Consider the following 19,258-nt stretch of genomic DNA (forward strand, 5'->3'; position numbering starts at 1 on the left):
GCCCTTGAACAGTGCTACTGTAAGGATGGAAGGGAAGAGAGAGTTAGTCCCACCGTTCAGCCCCGAGTGTCATGCCCCCCAAACTCTTGTGGGTGGCAGCCCCCACACTTGGGCCAGGGGACGGGGAGGTCCCATGAGCACCGGCATGTGTGTCCTCCATGGCAAGCCCTGCTGAACATAGACTCCGCAAGGACTTGGGGATAGAGCTGACCATTGTGCCTCCCCCCTGCCCAGGAAATGGAGTAGTGGGCCAGTGGGTGCATCCAGGCACACAGAGCTCCCACGTGGGTGGCAAGAGAGCCAGGCACAGCCTCGTCCTTCCCGTCCTGTCCCCTCACATGTATGCAGCTCTCAGGTACTGAGTGTCACACACAGGCACGCCCATGTTCCAGGGGCACACTCCGTGGTGGGGCGTTTGGGGTTAGGCTGTAGCCCTTATGTCTGGCCTGCTTCCAGCCATGGGAGAGGCGACCCCTAACCTGACCCCTGGATAAGAGAAGTACTGGGCACTTACCGGAGGGTCCCTTGATGATGCCTGGAGGTGGCCCAACTGGATGAGCCTAAGGGCATCACAATGACAAGGGTGCCATCCAGATCGAAAGAGAACATTTTGAGTGGACATGCTGTGTGCTCTTTTGAAAATGGAACAGGTTTTTCTAAAGAACTTGCTAGTGTACACACAGCCAAAAAGTTTTGGAAACACTGCTTTGAATAACACAGAATAGCTGCAGGAGGAAGGAGGCAGTAACAGCCTTCCTTATAATCTTTAGTCCACCCGTTAGAACACTCACCCTAGTTCAGCTGCTCCCTAACTAAAGAACTGCTTTGAATTTGGGCTTTTCTCCCTCATCTGCATCCCTCAGCCACTATACTACAATACAGTCTGTTGCAGGGCTTTCTCAGTGTCTTGTGTAGCAGCTGTTCCACTACATATTGCATAATTAAAAAATGAAATTGACACTGGGTGAGAGTCTCTGACTTGACTCTGCAGTCCAGTGATTAGAGATCTAGTGATTCTCAGGACAGGGGAGTAAACCCAAAGTCAAATCCCTTTTCCACCACGGGCAATGACAGTACTGGGGCTTCCCACCTGAGTGTTAACCACAGGACTAAAGGCTATAAAGCTGAAGAGAATTCCTATCACTCTCTCAAGAAAGTTTCAATTTCTGACACCAGGAGAAAGGTCTATGGCTCCACGTCCCAGGCAAAGAGAGGTGCTCCTTTCCCACCAAGATTTAGGCATCTAACACCTGGAAAGGGGCAGGAGGCAGGATACATCCCTTTTCTCCACATCTGCTACTGGCTAGCTTAGCTTTGACAGCTCAGTGCCTAACTATGGGGTTTCCTGGCATTTTTAGGCAGCTGATTTCTTCAAGCATTGTACAGAGAGTCTGGGTGCCTGGCCCAGGGGCTGTGGATTTTCCTGACTGGCAAGGCGTCTCAATGCCTATGTCCCTTTGGGCCAGAGGGCTTAAGAAACCAGCCCAAAGTCACAGCGAGTCCTTGACGAAGCAGGAGCTCGAATCCCAGTGTCCCAAGTACCAGCTTAATGCCTTAGCTATTGGACCTTGTTGCTGGTGCAGATGTGTGATGTGCTTAGCAGATTGTAGAGACTAACAAAAAAGTCTTTAATTCTGTTCGTAGAAGAAGTCAAGCTTTACAAAAACCTACTTGTGCTGTGGAATCAGTTTCTTCTCTTGTAGATTTATTCCTGTCTATTACCAAGAAGAAAAATAAAAGATGGCTGCCACTCAAGGATTTGTTTCCATAATTTGGTGCATCATGTTCTTTCCTACATGGCGTGCTGTCTTTGCATACACAGAGTGTAAGTGCAATATTTTAATTGCAATATTCTAAAGGACTGGGTTTAATTCATCTCACTGTAGGGTGTTTTCCCATCTAGTTATGCTACACACTGTTGTAGGAGGCCTGCAAAGTACCGGCCTAAGCACCTGAAAAAGTGGAAAAATCTGATTGCATTGTCTGATATAACTTCATAAAACTTTCAGCGACATCATCGTTCTCACCCATTGCCAACTTGACATTCAATCATAGAAAACTAGAGCTCACTTGGGACAGCAGCATTGCCGGACTTACCTACAGCTGTTCTATGCGTAACAGCGAGGATTTCTTAGAGTTTGATGTAAGTTTTCTATTTAGTTATTAATGGACATAATTAACTTTGTTTTTACCCTTTTCCTTTTGCATGTTTGCTCTATTGACAAATGTTTGCTGTATGTATGGCTGTTTGCTCTATGTATGTTCGCTGTATTGCACGGTATTGCTCTATTGACAAAACCATATATTTATCACTTAGAATCATAGAACTGGAAAGAACCTTGAGAGGTCATGAAGCTCACTTGCGTGCACTCATGGCAGTATCAGGAACAATCTAGCCCATCCCTGACCAGTGTTTGTTTAGTCTGCTCTTAACAATCTCCAACGTTAGAGCTTCCAGTACCGCCCGAGTCAATATACTCCAGTGCTTAACCACCCTGACAGCTAGAAATATTTTTGTCATGACCAACTTTAATGTCTTTTAGGTACTTGCAGGCTGTTATCATGTTCCCTTTCAGTCTTCTCTGTTCCAGACTAATTGTATTCAAATTCTTTCAATCTTCCCCCTTAGGACATGTTTTTTGACATTTAATAATTTTATTTATCTTTTCTGGACTTTTTGCAATCTTCCAGCTCCCCTCCACATGTGAGAACCTGGAAACTGACTGGCACTGCTAGTCAATGGCGGAGAGCCTATGGTCAGTTTCCCGGCTCCTGCAAGAGAAAAGGAGCCAGGAGCCAGGCTTCCACCTAATTCCCAGCTCCCCACCTCTTATGATTTGAACTCATGTTATTACAAGAAGTGTGTAAGTTGAAATCGTGTAAGCTGGGGGTCTACTGAACACCCATGAGCACAGATTGTAGGTCACTTTTATGGAATGAGAGATTCTCTCCTGGAAAACCAGACTTTGAAAAGGAATTGGGGGGCATGCAAAAAGAAGTTCAGTACTTGTATTGGATCTTAAGTCACCTGGGCTTCTCGCCCCACCTCCTGTACTACACCACTGGTAAGTCTACACAGCAACTGAAAGGTGTTGTTCCCAGGGCAGGTACACAGTCACACCTTAGCTCTGTAGGAGCTCACGGCTAGGAATTGCATTCCAGCTACCAAAGTACAATCCGGTGGACAGGCAAATATCCAGATTAGTCTGTACCATCAAAATCCCAGAAAGGAGTGGGGGGCAGCTGCCCAGGCCTTCTCACCTCCACACTGAGGACTCGGGGTGGTAGAAGAGAAATACTCAGGGATTCTCAATTCCCTACTGGGACCTGGGGGGAAGCTGCCCATAGCTTCTCAGGCTCCCTGCCCATTCCCTGCCAGGAGCTGGGCAGTCTTTCCAGTTTCACTTCTTAATCATGAAATTGATAGGCTGCTCAGGTCCCAGTGTAACCCACATACCCCTTGGCTGTGTTGTTTTGTTCCCCCAACTGGCACTGTGGCCACTTTAAGAGTAATGAGCCTGCTACATCTGGCTTTTAGTTCCTGTAGTAGAGGCTCATGAATTAAGCTTCAGAGGTCCCAGGTTTAATCTCAGCTGCCAACAACTGAAGCCAGTCAGTGTTACACCAGCAGAAAGTGGGCCATGATCTACAGGCTTCTTGCTCCAGCTTTGATTGGGTTCTGAATCCACCCCAGCTTCTGCCCCGGCTTCCAGCTGGGATTGGATCTGAAGTCACCTGGGGTTCTCGCCCCATCTCCCTGCTAGGACCAGGGTCCAGCCACTTTGCTGTCCAGGAGAACTGGGTCTGTCTTGTCAGTTTCACAGCTCCTGCATTGGTCTAATTACACTGATATAAGGCTTACGCCTCTCCTGGTGATGGAGTTGTTATGGCCGTGAAGGGGGTGCAAGGCTGTAGCATAAACACTGACACAATCAGGCCCATATAAGTTACCTTGTTTGACCTAACTGTGTAGTGTTGACCAACAATTAATGAGCTTTTCTACTTAGTTTATCAAACAGAAGTAGTGATTTGATCAGTCTTTGCATTAGTACAGTGAGAGAAGATTTCTGATAATACAGTGATCATTAATTTACTGGGCACCTTTTTTTGAAGTAGAGACAGGATACAGAACCAGATGGATGAATGGTCTGATCCAATATGGAAATTCCAAGCACACATTCCTGTGATCCACAATAGTCACAGATACAGCAAAAGGAGGAAAGTCTCCAGCTGGCAGCATACCTTTTATATAGGACTGCTTGGAGACAGTGGCTGCAAAGGGAAACGTTATTTGTCTCTCATCTTGCTGTTTGTCTGCCAAGCCATGAGCATTGTGGTAGTTAGACCTTGACTGAGAAACACAATTTGCTGAAATGTGTGCCAGGAGGAACAAGCAAAAGGTTTTGTTTAGAACCACCTAGGCACCTTAGAGTGTGAATCTGCCTCTACAAGAATAAGCCACGCAGGAGAGCAGAAACTTTGCACACACACATTTTCAAATTTCCTCATTTCTCTTTGGGAGTGGGGTTTGCCCTCACACAGAAGTAGCTGGTAATATGCCCCATCTGCAGTTATCCACAGATGCCTGATAATGTAGTGGAGGGAAGGAGTGTCCAGGCAGAAGGCCCTTGCTTCCATACCGTCACACAACTCCTTCCTGTAGAGCCCCTGGAGGCTGAAATCCACGTAAATTACCATATTTTGCTTGATTTGTTTGGATTTGGCCAAGAATGGACAGCATCAAATGGAGCACTGTTCCTTCCTGTTCTCTAAGCTCTTCTGCCCTGCTCCAGTGATGGAATCCTGCAGGTTCCCATGGGGGAACTTTGGGTCTCAAGGGAAGGTGGCTGTATAAGAACATCTCAGATTAATATAGTAATTTTAGAAGCACCCATCACAATTTCATACACTCTATAGCTGTGGATGTGCTTTTGGAAAGGCAATATTGCCCAGGGATTAAGATACTAACCTCATCTCTACTTGGCCACAGACTCCCTTGTGTGACCTTAGGCAATAACTTAGTCTTTCTGTGCCTCACTTCTCCATCAACAAAATGGGAGCCCTCACTGGCTTGTGAGGAAATCAGATGCTGTGGTAATGGAGGCCATGTTAGATAGCTAGTTCTTGTAAGACCAATTCTGTCCAGGGGCAGATCAAATCTCTTGAAGGGGAGCAGGCCACAGGAAACACAGCTTTTGCTCTGAATGTGAGAAAAAACACAAGAGACATACTGTAGCCATGTCCACACTAGAATGTAAAGTAGCTTTTAGATATGCAAATCCAGCTACAAGAATTATGTTGCTGGAGTTGCCATATCTAAAATCAACATGTGCCACCATCTGCACAGCAGGTGGTTGATGGAAGAAACTCTCCTGTTGACTTCCCTTGTCCCTCCTGACTGTCAGGAGTACCAGGATCAATGGAGGCGCAGTGAGAATTCAATTTATGGTGTCCCCACTAGGTGTGTTGAATCAAACCCTGGATGATCAACTGCCAATGGGTCGATATTCCTCTAGGTATAGACATACCTTTATAGCTACAATTAAAAAAAAATAAGGACCCTTACCTTTAAATCTTGGCTAGTCAGGCCTGCTTCTATTTTATATTCAAATGGGAGCTGTCATCCCCATATACCAGGATGTGCTTTCAACATTTCAGCTTCCTCATTCACTGATTCTCCTTGTTCAAGGCTATGATCTTAAAGAGGATCGTAGTGCTGTTCTTTTGGGTTTAGAGATTTCTTTTCTCTTAAAAATGATGGCCTTGAGTGCCATCTGTGCCTCCAGTTTATGCTGATGGAACTCCATTGGGTGTCAAATTGCAATAAACATGGTGCTGAATCAAGGCCAACATTGCTAATCTTTCTGGACGTAAAGATAAGCTCCCATAATGAGAACTACTTAACACTGGGAAGGAAAAACAAAAGATTAATACAAGTGGATATTATTTTTCAGGTGAATGATACAAAATGCATTTTTAGTGTACGTGAGGCTTTCCCTATACATACGGGAGCATTATTTGGAGTTAAAGGAACGTACAACTACACTCCGTATTCAGCAGATTTAACATTCATTCCTCAAGGTAATGCATTAGTGTTTGTGAAAGGTTTTGTCCAGTTACAATATTTGAGAAAAAGCCTTTAAAATACGTCTCATTCTAGAAGTTACCATAGATTTCCTTGTTTCCATTACAAATGCTTTTACAAATCTGCTACAATGATGCCCCATTTAAAACATTGTGGCCCAAACTGCACAAGTGACATTGTGTCAGAGGAATGGTCCACTTTTGCACAGTAACTTGCAGGATAGAAACATCTGTGTGTGATATAATTGTTTTTCTTATGTTAGTCTGTTAGAAAAGGTGTGAAGCAAAATATAGTAGATAAACCACATTAGACGTCTCCACTGAAGCAGTTTATGGCTAGTATGAGCCTCGTTCTGGCTGACTAATACAAACTGAGCTCCCTAGTTATATTGTTAGTGGTCATGACAAGTAGGCGTTATCACCATGATTAAATGTAATGCACAACTTTTCAAACTTCAGTGCCTAAAATTAGGCACCTAAATTCTTAGGTATCTAATCGTCTACGGAAGTTAGAGAGGATAAAAATCTCTCTGGGTCTGATCCAGTATGTGCAGACTTGTACCAATAGCTCTCCTTTTTTCCCTTCCTTCTTCCCAAAGCCAATTGGTACAATATAAATACATGTGTAACCTTTCTTGCTTTCCAGGCATGAATGGAACATCTGTTGAAAATTTCTCCTGTGTCATTTACAACATGTCATTCATGAATTGTACTTGGAATGCTGGCAGGGATGCTCCAGAAGATACACAGTATTTTCTGTTCTTGCAGTACACAAGGTAAATCATTTTCATCAGCTCAAAGAGGTTTGGCATTCCGATTTGACAGGTGACATTTTTGTTTAACTGAAACACTTTGGTGTACGCAGGGAAGAAGATGCACTACCATGTCCACATTATATAAGAGATGCACTTGGAAGACATATTGCATGCAGTTTTCAAAATGTGACAGTAGTTAAACACAATATTTACTTCCTGGTGAATGGGTCCAGCAAAGAATCGGAGATTCAGTTTTATGACAAGTACATTAAATTATATGACATTGGTAAGGAAAAATATTCCTTCTATTTGATTCCCATGTTTACTAGCAGTGGAGGGAACCATTTTTCCACTGGGAGAAGGTCCTGCTTTAGTTGCAGAGCTCTGCTCCAGAACACAAGCTCTTTACTTCCTTTTTTAAAAAGCTGTTTCTACCCCCATACAGTTGCAAAGATGTAATTCCTAATGGGAACTGACTCTGTATTAAAAGCTGATTCTCTATCAAATGTAATACCAATGATTTTATCCTAGAAAAGTTACCTCCTCCATTAAATACCACTGTAAACTGTTCTGAAGACCAACTAAAGTGCAGAATTCAGTGGAAATCCCCCCAGCTAAGCCATTCAGATGGAAATATAGATCATTGCTTTGAGTATCAAATTGACATTCAAAATAAGAAAACTAATGTAAGTGTAATTTTTTAATGATTCTCACCACAAATGCATATTTTCTCTTTACTGATCTTTTTATATGGACAACAAACACAATCCTTACCTATATTACTGCCACCTCTCCTTCCTCACCTCTCATGCAGTCCTTTTTTGGGTGCAACCATTCCTGCATATAATATAGTTTATTGATTCATTTGCTAACCTTGTTCTGATGACTGTCTTTCAGCACCTGCAACTGTCTGTGTCTGCTGTCTAACTACCTTTGTTTCTCACCAGGAGCACACTTGCTCCTATATCATTGCTAACCCTAACATAGTGATAACTCTTCTGAATGAACTGATGTCTAACGGCATGTATCCCCAGGGACACTGAAGCAAGCTAGAGACTACGATTTGCTGTTCACTGGAACAGGTGAAATCTGTATCTTCTGATGCCACCCATTAACTTGGGACGCAAAGACCCAGTTTCTTATAGCTTTTGTCCATGCTTGGCACTAGACTACTGATTCACTAATTTGACTCACCCCCACTTCAAAATATGTCTTTGTGCAATGCAATGACAACCCATAAAATATTACAGGCAAGGCTGATAGTGCCATCTATCATTCAGTTTGCCTGTCATTACCAAGTGTAAGAATTTGGTTTTAGTTATTTTTAACTTTGCCAGACTGTTTGGACTGAAATTTTCCATACCAGGTATTAGGCAAAATGGTTCAGCCAGTTCCAAGAAAAAGACTAGAGAAAAATACAGTTTTCAATATTAAAATAAAAGAGAGCAACCTTTTATTTGGAAATTTGAAGCCCCTGTTACTTGCACTAGGGTCACAACATTTGACAGAGGATGTCCTTTGTGTCAGGGATGTGCCTTTTACCATCCACTTGAAAATCTGCCCAAATATATCCAGGTGAGAAGTCCTTAGAAAAAAAACAAATCAGTTTGAACATGCTCAGTAGCCACTGAACAAACTTGAGCCTCTCCTTGTAATTTTGACTAGACTGTACATACGTGCTATCTGCCCCCAAGAGCTGCTGAGCATGCTCCGAGCCAAGACTAAGAGGTTATGGCTGCTCCTGGCAGCTCTAGGAGGGTTGGGACTGGATACTGGAACTGAGAACAAGGCATCTGTCTTTCCTGTGCTCTCAGTACTCCCCTGCTGGTGTCCTGCTCGTGTGGGGGTGGAAGTAATCTGATTCAAATACCAAGGGGACAAGAATCTAACCTAGCACACTGTAGGGAGGCCTGGGGGAAGTACATTTGAACAAGGAATGTGCAAGGAGGCTCAATCTTACAATTGGAGAGGAAAACAGGTGGGAAAAGAAAGAAAATGGGAAAGGGGACTGAGCCTGGCTGGAAAGAGTTGGAACTGGCAAGGTGAGGAGACCTGGACTAGTAACTAGTGAAGCAGAGGGAAGGAGGCTGTCAGGGGAAGAGGAGACAGCTGTGACATGAGTTGGAGTGCAGGGTGAGAACTGGGACTAGGTGGTCAGAGAGAATAAGACAAGCAACCATGTGAGGTAAGGACACTGAGATTAGATCAGAAGCACAGGAAAGAAGACTGGAACTGGGAACATGAGGGATGGGCAATGTGAGAGTGAGGGGGGTAACTAGAGGCTGCTGGGAGAGTCTGGGAGATCGGGATGTCAGGACAAGGAATTAAGATTTGTTGGGTAAGGAAAAGGCTGAATGTGGGAGCAGGGCAAGAAATTAGGGCTGGGTGTGGGGAAGACTCAGAGTGGAAGTTCGGATGGGGAAGATTAGGAACTATTAGGCCAGGAGTCTGCAATTGTGATCAGAAGTCTGAAGAGTAGAGACTGGGACTAAGTATGTGAGGAGAATGGGACTGTTGCAAGCAGCCAGTGTTGTGGTCGACAGGACTGGCAGAGGTTAGACGGAGAAGGGCAGAATGGGTTGTGCTTGTGGGAAATGGACAAAAGAATCTTTGTGCATCAGAGAACACCTGGCTTCAGAACCAGCAATGAAACCCAAGGCTCCAGAGCCTCAAATTGTTCTGCCATTATCAACTATCTGTGAAAATTACTGGTAAAGTGTCCAATTCCCTTGTAGTACTGGTCTAGTAACTTACTCAATGGCTATGTCTACACTAGCCCCAAACTTCGAAATGACCACGCAAATGGCCATTTCGAAGTTTACTAATGAAGCGCTGAAATGCATATTCAGCGCTTCATTAGCATGCGGGTGGCCATGACACTTCGAAATTGACGCGCCTCGCCACCGCGCGGCTTGTCCCAATGAGGCTCCTTTTCGAAAGGACCCCGCCTACTTCAAAGTCCCCTTATTCCCATGAGCTGATGGGAATAAGGGGACTTCGAAGTAGCCAGGGACCTTTCGAAAAGGAGCCCCGTCTGGACAAGCCGCGCAGTGGCGAGCCGCCTCAATTTTGAAGTGTCACGGCCACCCGCATGCTAATGAAGCACTGAATATGCATTTCAGCGCTTCATTAGTAAACTTCGAAATGGCCATTTGCGTGGTCATTTCGAAGTTTGGGGCTAGTGTAGACATGGCCAACCTAACTTAAACTCTTGTACTCCAAGTGGAGCATAGGTCATCTACCAGTCTCCTTCACTTCACTCTCAAGATAAAACTTCTAATTAACTCCAGGAGTACCCCAGTTGTCATTCTTCAATCTCAGTAAATCTTCTCCATGTTGTCCAAGGTCTTCCTCATTTGCCTTTTCCTTGAAGGTACCACTTGAGAGCTTGACAGATTATGCTGGATGATGGTTTTCTGAGACTGTGGCCTAGCCATCCCCACTTTCTTCTCTTGATTTTAACACAAAGTGATTCTTGTCCTGCTCTGTTCCAAAGCTCCTCATCTGTGACCAAGTCTTGCCATTTGATATGAAGGATGTATGTCAGACATCTGTTTATGAATGGGTGTAACTTGTGATTTGAAGACTTTTGTACGCCAGGTCTCACATCCATACAAGAGCACACTGTTCACATTTTGTTGAAGATTCAGTTTTCTCTTCACAGATATTATTTGAGAACTCCATATGGGGTGGGAATCTTGAATGAAGCTGTTGCTTTTCCTATGCTAGTGTTGATATCCTTGTCTGTTCCTCTGTCTCTTCCCATAATATTCCTCAAGTAAGTGAACTGCTCCACATCTTCCAGGTCATCCCCTCTCAGTGTGATGGTGATCTTGTTGGACGGGTTGATCCTCACTGTCTTGGTCTTTCCCTTTGTTAATGCTCACTCCAATCATTGAGGCAGTTTTGTCCAATGTTGTGATCTTCTCTTCCATGCTTTGATGTTGGTGTGAAGGGAGGGTGATGCCGTCAGCAAAAATCAATGTCCTCTAGCTGTTTGAAAAGTGTCCACTGAACACCCCATTGATGGCCTTCTTTGTCTGCTCATAATTCAGTCCATGATGACCCTTTTCTCACTCAGGACAACCACCCAGTTTGGTACAGGGAACATTTGGACCGTGTATCAAGTGGGAAAGACAATGCAGATAGCTGGTCCAGTAGTAATCAATAATTAAAGATGGTATCATAATGCTTACTCCAAGGGGGGGCAAATTAAGTTTGTCCAGGCACATAAATTCTAGTGTTAAGGTAACTTTTGAATGCTTGAATTTGTAAACTGAATTCTCTTTTAACACAGGTGTTTTGTGTGCAATGTCTGTTGTAGGTAAATGGAAACAATTATGCTTATGGGTGTGTCCACACTTTTATTCCTCTTTCGAAAGAGGCATGCAAATGAGGTATATAAAATGTAAATAAGGTATAAATTTGCATATGCAGCACATCATTTGCATATTCTAATTTCAAAAGAGCTTCTTTCGAAAGAAGAAAGCCAGTGTAGATGCTGCTCTTTTGAAAGTAAACCCCATCTTTGAAAGACTCCTTCTCCCCGTTAACTAAAGGGAAGAAAGATTCTTTCAAAGATGGGTTTACTTTCGAAAGAGCAACGGCTACACTGGCTTTCTTCTTTCGAAAGAAGCTCTTTAGAAATTAGAATATGCAAATGAGGTGTTGAATATGCAACATTTATGTCTTATTTGCATTTTTGATTTGCCTTATTTGCATACCTCTTTTGAAAGAGGAATGCAAGTGTAGGCACACCTTATGGCTGGGTCTACACGTGCCCCTTCCTTTCAAAAGGGGCATGTTAATGAGCAGGTTCAAAAGATGCTAATGAGGCGCTGCAATGAATATGCAGCACCTCATCAGCATAGAGGCGGCTGCAGCGATTTGAAAGTGCGGCTTTTCGAATCACACGCCACCCGTGGAGACGGAACCTTCTGAAAGGACCCCACTTAGTTTTCGAAAGTCCTTCTTCCTATCTGTGATCGGAAGAAGGGCTTTTGAAAACTAGGGAAGGGTCCTTTCGGAAGGTCCTGTCTCCACGGGCAGGGCACAATTCGAAAAGCCACACTTTCGAATTGCTGCGGCCGCCATTATGCTGATGAGGCGCTGCATATTCATTGCATCGCCTCATTAACATCTTTCAAACCTGTTCATTAACATGCCAATTTCAAAAGGAAGGGGGCACGTGTAAACCCAGCCTATGTGTTTTCATTGTAAAGTCTGTGTTATTGACAGCCTTTGACATTTTCAGTGCTTCACTCTGCACATTTAACATTCTTTTAAAGTAGCTGTGTGTATAGACTATACTTTAATTCTACTTAAAATAAATGGATTGCAGAAGTTTATACTAAGAGAGACAGGAAGCTGTGCTAATTAATCAATCACACTTTTAAGTTATTCTGCATTCTGTAATGCTAACTGTGTCCTTGGTTAGAGCTACTAGATGGGACTTGGAGCAAGATGAAATCGAGGCTGAGATGAGATATTCATAAGCCCAAACTCAGGCCTTGGAATAAAAATTGCAGCTGTTGTTGCTTCTGATGAGAATAGCTCAGGATTGTTGGTAAATGGGGTTGGCACATCTATTAGAGGGTAAAGCCAGTCAGTAAAATCTAGATGGATAATAAATTATAGAATTAAGGAGGTTAGACTGAAAGAGGGAAATCAAAGATGCCAGCAAGGTAATAGTTTAAATATAAAAGGATTGGGGCTTGTCTATGTTGCAGACACTGTAGCAACATGATTATGGAGCTGCAGTAGTGAAAATGCTTCTTACAACAGATAGAGATTTTCTGTCACTGGAGTTGTCATCCCTCTGAGAGATGACAGCAAGCGTGACAGAAGAATTTGACCATCAGCCTAGCCATGCTACAAACATGGGTTAGGTCAAACTAAATACAGAACTCAGACATGGGTTTTTCACAACCTGAGTGGTATAGAGAGATTAATCTACGTTTCAGTGCAGGCAAAGCTCCCATTGGTTTAAAGATTGGGCACTTCTGAAGTGATATGAAAGGGACGCAGCACTAGAACACAACAGGAAAATATGTGCAAGAAAGGCAGAGTATCAAACCAAAGGATAAGCATAAAGTATTAAGGGGAAAATTTAATCCTGGTAAAAACAAAATGTAGACCTTGAGCCTACCAGTGCCAGTACAGTGCACAGTAGAGATAGCCAGGTTGCTGTGTTCCAGAACAAGGCTGAACAGATTTAACTTTCTTTGTCTTTGAAATAACGAATATGATGGCAGCCTAGAATACTAAGGGACACAATTTTTGTTATGCTATACTTCACCATAACTGATTCTAAATACTGTCTCACTTTAACTGTTTCCTTTTTAAACAGAGACTGCAACTGAAATCATACATCCAGTCATCCTCCGACTTTAGGGGGCCTTGCATCTGTCTGTGACCTTTTCAGCTTGGGCCCATTTCCAGTTCTTGGACTCTCCTTGCACACTGCATTCTATCTCTCAGGCAACAAACCTTGGCCATCTCTGGCTGTCTTCCTCTTTCCACAATACAATGACATCTGGCAGCATCCCTCACCTTCCTCACAGTTAGCCTCCTTGCCTGGACCCTGTTAGGCCAACATCCCCCACTCTGGTCTTCTCTCACCTATCCTACCACCCCCAACCAGAACATCTTTCAAAGTCAGTGATGAAACAGCTTCATTAAGTCAAGTTCTCCTCTCTATCAATAGGAAAAAAAGGAAGGCTACAACCTAAAATTTGGCTAATCGTCAAAATACTTATTTCTAAGATGGCAATGCTGGATCCCAGTGTCCCTGAAATCAGATGGCTTCCTCTACATCAGTATGTGTTCACATCACCATCTCTCAAATCTCTTTTATGACCTCCCACGCCAATAGGTCAGTGTGGTCCACCAGTGCTAGAACCAGCAGGGGATGGAACCATGCCCTCTTTTTTTTTTACAAAAGAAACAAACATAGAATTCATGTCCTCACAGATTTCTTTTTCCCCACAAAATAAGAGAGTCTGCAGTGAAAGAGCTGGAATTACACCTTTTACCAACCAAGAGCTGCTTTGGAGCCAGACCAGAAGGCAGCTGGCTCATCACGCAAGCAGTCAGTGGTGAAGAGGTCATAGGCACTTTTGCCTTGATGCATGGAACACTTTACTTCTACAAAGGTTCCAACACACTTGGACTCCAAGTATTGTTTTATTTTTCCCTTCCACCCAGTTTACAGCATTTTCACTCTTCTCTTTTCAAGAGGGTAAGGTTTGGCTAGAAAAAGCATCAGCATCTCAGGCCACTCCTAGACAGACAGCTCGAAAGACTCAGTCCCTCAAAATCCACTGCCCTTTTGTGAGTTTTTCCTTCTACCTTCTTCCTGGGGCTGATTGCTTTACCACCAGTCAGAGCTGCTTTGGAAGTGGTCCAATAAATCTGTTTCCTCCTCAGATGCACCCTATTCCCAACAGTCCCTGGCAAAAGCAACCTTCTTTCTATTCACTGCCCTTTCCCATGGTAAGTTTCCCTCTTTTTCACTCCTCCCTCTTCAGGCTGAGCAAGCCTTTCAAGTGTGTCACATTAGCATGAGCTGGCTCAGACTTGCTAGTTAGCCTCCTCTGTATCAGAATGAAAGCCTGTCCCTTCATATTCGTTCTTTCTTGGCTTTCAAGGGGGAGGGATAGCTCAGTGGCTTGAGCGTTAGCCTACCAAACCAGGTTCGTGAGCTCAAGACTTGAGGAGGCCATCTAGGGATGGGGGCAAATAGATGTCGGGGATGGTGCTTGGCCCTGCCAAGAGGGCAGAGGACTGGACTAAATGATCTCCCAAGATCCCTTCCAGTTCTAGGAGATGCATGTGTATCAACAATAATAATATTGCCAGCTTCTCAAGACAGGAAGACCATTCAGGGTTGGTTTGTCTCCATTCCCAACCAGTTAGAAGAAATTAGCATGGTCCTTTCCCAGCCCATGCTGTGCTTGGAAACTGTAATACAAGATACCATCTCTTTATAGTAGGGTTGACATCCCTCATGACCTGCACCCAGCACTGGGTCACATGATTACCAATCAGGGAAAAAGAGCTAGGCAACGAGGAACAGCTGAGGTCTTCTACATCCCCTTTGATAGTGAATGTATACTTTTTAACAGTGGAGACTACTTTTCTGTTGCAAATAGCTTCCTATTTAGGTACAGAATCTGGTGTTCTCCCCCTCTGCAGTCTTCTGAAAGGACAGCACGGTGTGAACATATGAATTCCTGAGGAAAAATTCTTTGCTGAGAAGCAGATGCCTGGCATAGTCACATTTTCAGTTCTCTAAATGCTTCGTAGCACTTCTGTCCCAATGGATTTTTTTCACATTGTTGCCTTCAATAAGATCTATATGTGGGACTGCAATTAAGGCTCAAATGGGAATAAACGACTGGAAATATCCTGTCAGGCCAAGAAAATGTCTGACTTGTGTCTTTGTCTGGGTAAGGGATGCAAGTGTGCCTTATGCAACCACTAGTTACACCTGCTATGCATTACTCCAAATAGGTCACTCATTCACAGCCACCTTACATTTTGCTGTGTTGGTCATAAGTCATACCTCCTATTTTGCTTTTGATGTGCCCTTTAAATGTTCTACATGGTCTTTCCAGGTAGAACTGTAAACAATATTGATGATGAATGCTGCAGCATATTGATGGATAGTTGGGGATCTCATTCATAAGGGCTATGTCTACACTGAAATAGCTTTTCAAAAGTAGAATGCAAATAAGGGAGATCAAAAATGCAAATGAAGTGCTGATTTACAACTCTTGCACTTCATTTGCATAATCTCACGTGATCGCATTTTCAGAAGAGACTTTTTCAAAAGCAAAAGAGCTATGTAGACGGGGGTTCCTTCAAAAATGAAACCAAGCTGTTGGAAGATACCAACAGTTATGCGGAAGCCAAAAGCCATGGTCTTATACTAGAAGTGCCTAAAAGGGGTGCTCACGGCCATTGTCTCTTGAGATGGACAAGATGTGCTTGTAACTCTTTTTCAGCTTGAAAGTGCTCAGGTGCCCTGTTGGTTCCAACCATTTCTAATAACTTATCCACCCTTGGCATTGGCTAGGTATAGAATTTTGTGGTGGCACTGATCTTCCTGAAATTGTGGCAGAATCAAACTGTAATGACTGGCTCGCTAATGAGAACTATGAGTCTCCTCCATTCACTTTTGCTTTCTGTTATCACCCCCATATTCAGCATTGCTTGTGCTTTCTCTTTGACCGTTTGCCTCTTCCTTTGTGACAAGGGTCTAGAGTTCTCTTGGACTACCTGGCCTGGGGAATTCTCTAAGTCACGGTTTCCCAAACTGGGGTGTGTGAAGAAATTCTGGGGGGGGAGGTGAGGCAACCCAGCCCACCCATCATTCCCCCCAACTGAAGAAAGAGCCAGTGTTTGTTTCTGGCTCTCAGCCCCTGCCATTTTATGTGGGTGACCCGGTGCAGCCCCTATAAAAAGCAAGCAGCTGGTGAAGACCCACATGCAAAGGTGAGTGAGTGTGGGTTGGGGGAGGGAAGGAGGAGGAGGATGGGATTAGATGGGGTGCTAGGGGTGCCTGGTTTGCGGGAGGGGGATGGGGTAAGAGTGGGGGGCTGGTGGTGCCTGACTTTGTGGGAAGAGAGGGGCTCAGGTGGATTGCTCGTAGGGCTTGGGCAGCAGGCCAGCTTGTGGAACTTGTGGGGCTTGGACAGCTGGCCCCCAGTGTCGCAGGGCTCAGGCAGCTCGGGCTGGCGGCTGGCCCCAGAATTGCAGGGCTCAGGTGGGCAGCTGGCTCCAGCAGTGCGGGGCTTGAGCAGCTGGCTCCTGAAGCATGGGGATCAGTCAGCTTGGGCTGGTGAGCGGGCATCTGGCCCTGGCAGCGTGGGGCTTGGGCAGGTGGCTTGGGTGGATGGCTTGTGGCTGGCGCGGGCAGCTTGGGGATGGGCAGCTGGTCTCAGCAGCACTGGGCTCGGGTGGCCAGTGGGCAGGTGGGTGGCTGGCCCCAGCAGCTGGCAGGTGGACGAGTGGCTGGCCCCAGTGGTGTGGGGCTGGGGCAGGAGGCTATGACAGTGCAGGTCTCACGGAGACAGGTGGCTAGCGCAGGCAGCTCCAGCAGCTAGCATGGGGCACCAGGCACCCACAAGGGCCAAGAGAACTATCTGTGCTTATTTTTAATCTTAACTCATTTTGTGTTTACTTTAAATTACAAACTGAATTTTCTTGTTAAAGGGTGGTTAGATGATGGTAAAGAAGAGGTGAGGGAGGTGTAAGGATTTCTCAAAAAATCAAAAGGGGGTGTGATGCTGGAAAGTTTGGGAGCCACTGCTCTGAATAAATCAACTGTGTTTTCCCTGGGTACTTAGAGACCACCACCACAAATTCCCCCGTTAGTGGGAAAATTTGTTTCCTTTGTGAAGGGGAGAGCCCTGCACCCCCAGTTTAAAAGTTTCCTTTCTTTTTTAACCTAAAATGGAAGAAGCCCAAACTCTGAATAAGCAATAATTGTCAGAGCGTTATTAGAGCAGAATCTCCAGGTTTGCCAGTCATTGATTAAAACCAAGTGTGTTTGTATGTGATAGCATTTCATATTATTGCATAAAATTGCCTTTGTAAAGTCTATTTGCACCTTTCTCTGAACCTAGCAAACAAGTAAATAATAGGAGAGGAAAGGAAGAAGCAGATTATCACAGCGTAACAAAATAAATAATAAAACAATAAAGTTTTTTTGTTTTGTTTTGCAGGCCAATCCTAATGAAAACAGCAATGAGCTTAGAACGGTAATAATTCTCTTCCCATACTGACATATATTGTTGTCCTTGATTAGGACTTTGTCCAGTGCAGTGTAAAATATTACTAGTGCCCCAGTAGTTGTGGTGTCAGTATAATGTACAAGAAGCCATGGCTGTGGTCACTGGAAGGGTCACGCTGAAAATGTTCAATCAAGGCCAACTGCAAAGAATGAGGCAGATGAAGTCCAGAACTGGTGGTTTGTTCTTAAATTAGGTTCACAAACTAGCTTCTGTAATAGCTTACTAGTTATTAGGAAGCTAAAATACAGTTCCCGTTCAGCAATTCAGCCTTTGGCTCCCACCTGGATAGTCAAGTCTAATATGGCAAAAATTATTTAAAATATTATGCAGTATATATAAAGTACTACCAAGGCCAAGAGACTGGACACATTAAGCATCAGGTCATGAACATTTCGGATTGTATCCTGTGTGGCAAGGGTAGCCTCACTCCTGGGCTCTGGGCCTCTGTTTAGTCCACAGCCAGAATACCGTTGCCTTTCTTGAGACAGTGGAGGGGGGAGATGGTGGTCCGGGGAGAACCTGGGCCCCACCCACTCATTCCAGGTTCCAGCCCAGGGACCCCGTGTGGCTACTAGTGGTGGGAGAGGGCTCCCCTCATTATGAACAGCGCAGCTCTTCCCTGGGCCACTTCCCCAGACGATTCCTCCCCCCGCACCCTGTACCTCCTTCAGGTAGTGGCAGCAGCAGCAGCCTGTTCCCCCTCCTGTGTGATCAGCCTGCTTAGCCTCACACCAAATCTCAGGGCCTCCTGGGCCGGGGCCTTAACCCCTTGTGGCTGAACACACCTCTCCTCCTCTGGTGCCTCTAGAAAAACTCAACTCAACTCAACTCAACTCAACTCAACTCAACTCAACTCAACTCTTCTCTTCTCTTCTCTTCTCTTCTGTTTTGCACTACACTGCCTACTGGGCAAGGGTTCTTTTAAAAGCAGGCTTAAGTGAGCCCAGCTGGCCCCAATTGACCCAGGGTGGCTTCCTCCTCAGCTGCTCACACTCTGCCTGTTTGTCTGACCTGCTCTTCCCTCTTGTTCTCACCCCCTCCCAGCCTTACCTTGTCACATATCCCCCTCCCTAGCTCAACACCACGGGGTTGGGCTACCTGGGACAGTATACAGTGTACCCAGGACAGGACATCTGCATTCCTGTGCTGGGTGCTGGCCCTATGCTGCACTCTAAAGTGGAACAGCTGCAAGGACAGGAGCCACTGGGTTATTCTTGCGTTCCTATGTTTGTTTCTGTGCAGCCACTTAAGGGTTGCATGGTCTGTGACAAGGGTAAACTTCCGTCCAATGAGGCAGTACCTTAAACTTTCCACCACAAGACACTCCTTTTCGATGATGTCATAGTTCTGCTCTCTAGGAAGGAGCTTGTGGCTCAAGTATAAGACAGGGTGTTCTTCTCCAACCGTTTGGGACAGCACAGCTCCCAAGCCCACATCGGAGGCATCAGTTTGAAGTAAGAATTCATTCTTGAAACCTGGGGCAATAAGGACGGGGTTACTACACAGGGCTGTCTTTAAATCCAGAAATGCCTCCTCCGCCGCTGGGGTCCAGTTCACCATGTCAGGGTCACAAGCCCTCGTGAGGTCTGTGAGGAGGCATGTTCTAGATGCAAAGTAGGG

General features: G+C 44.9%; 1 protein-coding gene across 3 annotated transcripts in view; it reads left to right on the top strand.

The window, feature by feature from the left end:
• LOC142006824 (granulocyte-macrophage colony-stimulating factor receptor subunit alpha-like) overlaps positions 1 to 19,258 on the top strand; it is a 36,116-nt gene that overhangs the window by 4,599 nt on the left and 12,259 nt on the right. For 2 of the 3 annotated variants that reach the window (XM_074983312.1, XM_074983314.1), the window contains exons 3-9: positions 1,704 to 1,825; positions 2,010 to 2,143; positions 5,955 to 6,081; positions 6,731 to 6,860; positions 6,950 to 7,125; positions 7,371 to 7,525; positions 17,570 to 17,605. In XM_074983312.1, coding sequence (XP_074839413.1) covers positions 1,741 to 1,825; positions 2,010 to 2,143; positions 5,955 to 6,081; positions 6,731 to 6,860; positions 6,950 to 7,125; positions 7,371 to 7,525; positions 17,570 to 17,605 — 843 coding nt within the window. In that variant the 5' untranslated portion in view covers positions 1,704 to 1,740. Of the gene's footprint in view, positions 1 to 1,611; positions 1,826 to 2,009; positions 2,144 to 5,954; positions 6,082 to 6,730; positions 6,861 to 6,949; positions 7,126 to 7,370; positions 7,526 to 17,569; positions 17,606 to 19,258 lie in introns of those variants that run through there. The other variant, XM_074983313.1, reaches the window with a different exon arrangement.

The sequence above is a fragment of the Carettochelys insculpta genome, chromosome 1, assembly GCF_033958435.1.
Source record: "Carettochelys insculpta isolate YL-2023 chromosome 1, ASM3395843v1, whole genome shotgun sequence".
Lineage (NCBI taxonomy): Eukaryota > Metazoa > Chordata > Testudines > Carettochelyidae > Carettochelys > Carettochelys insculpta.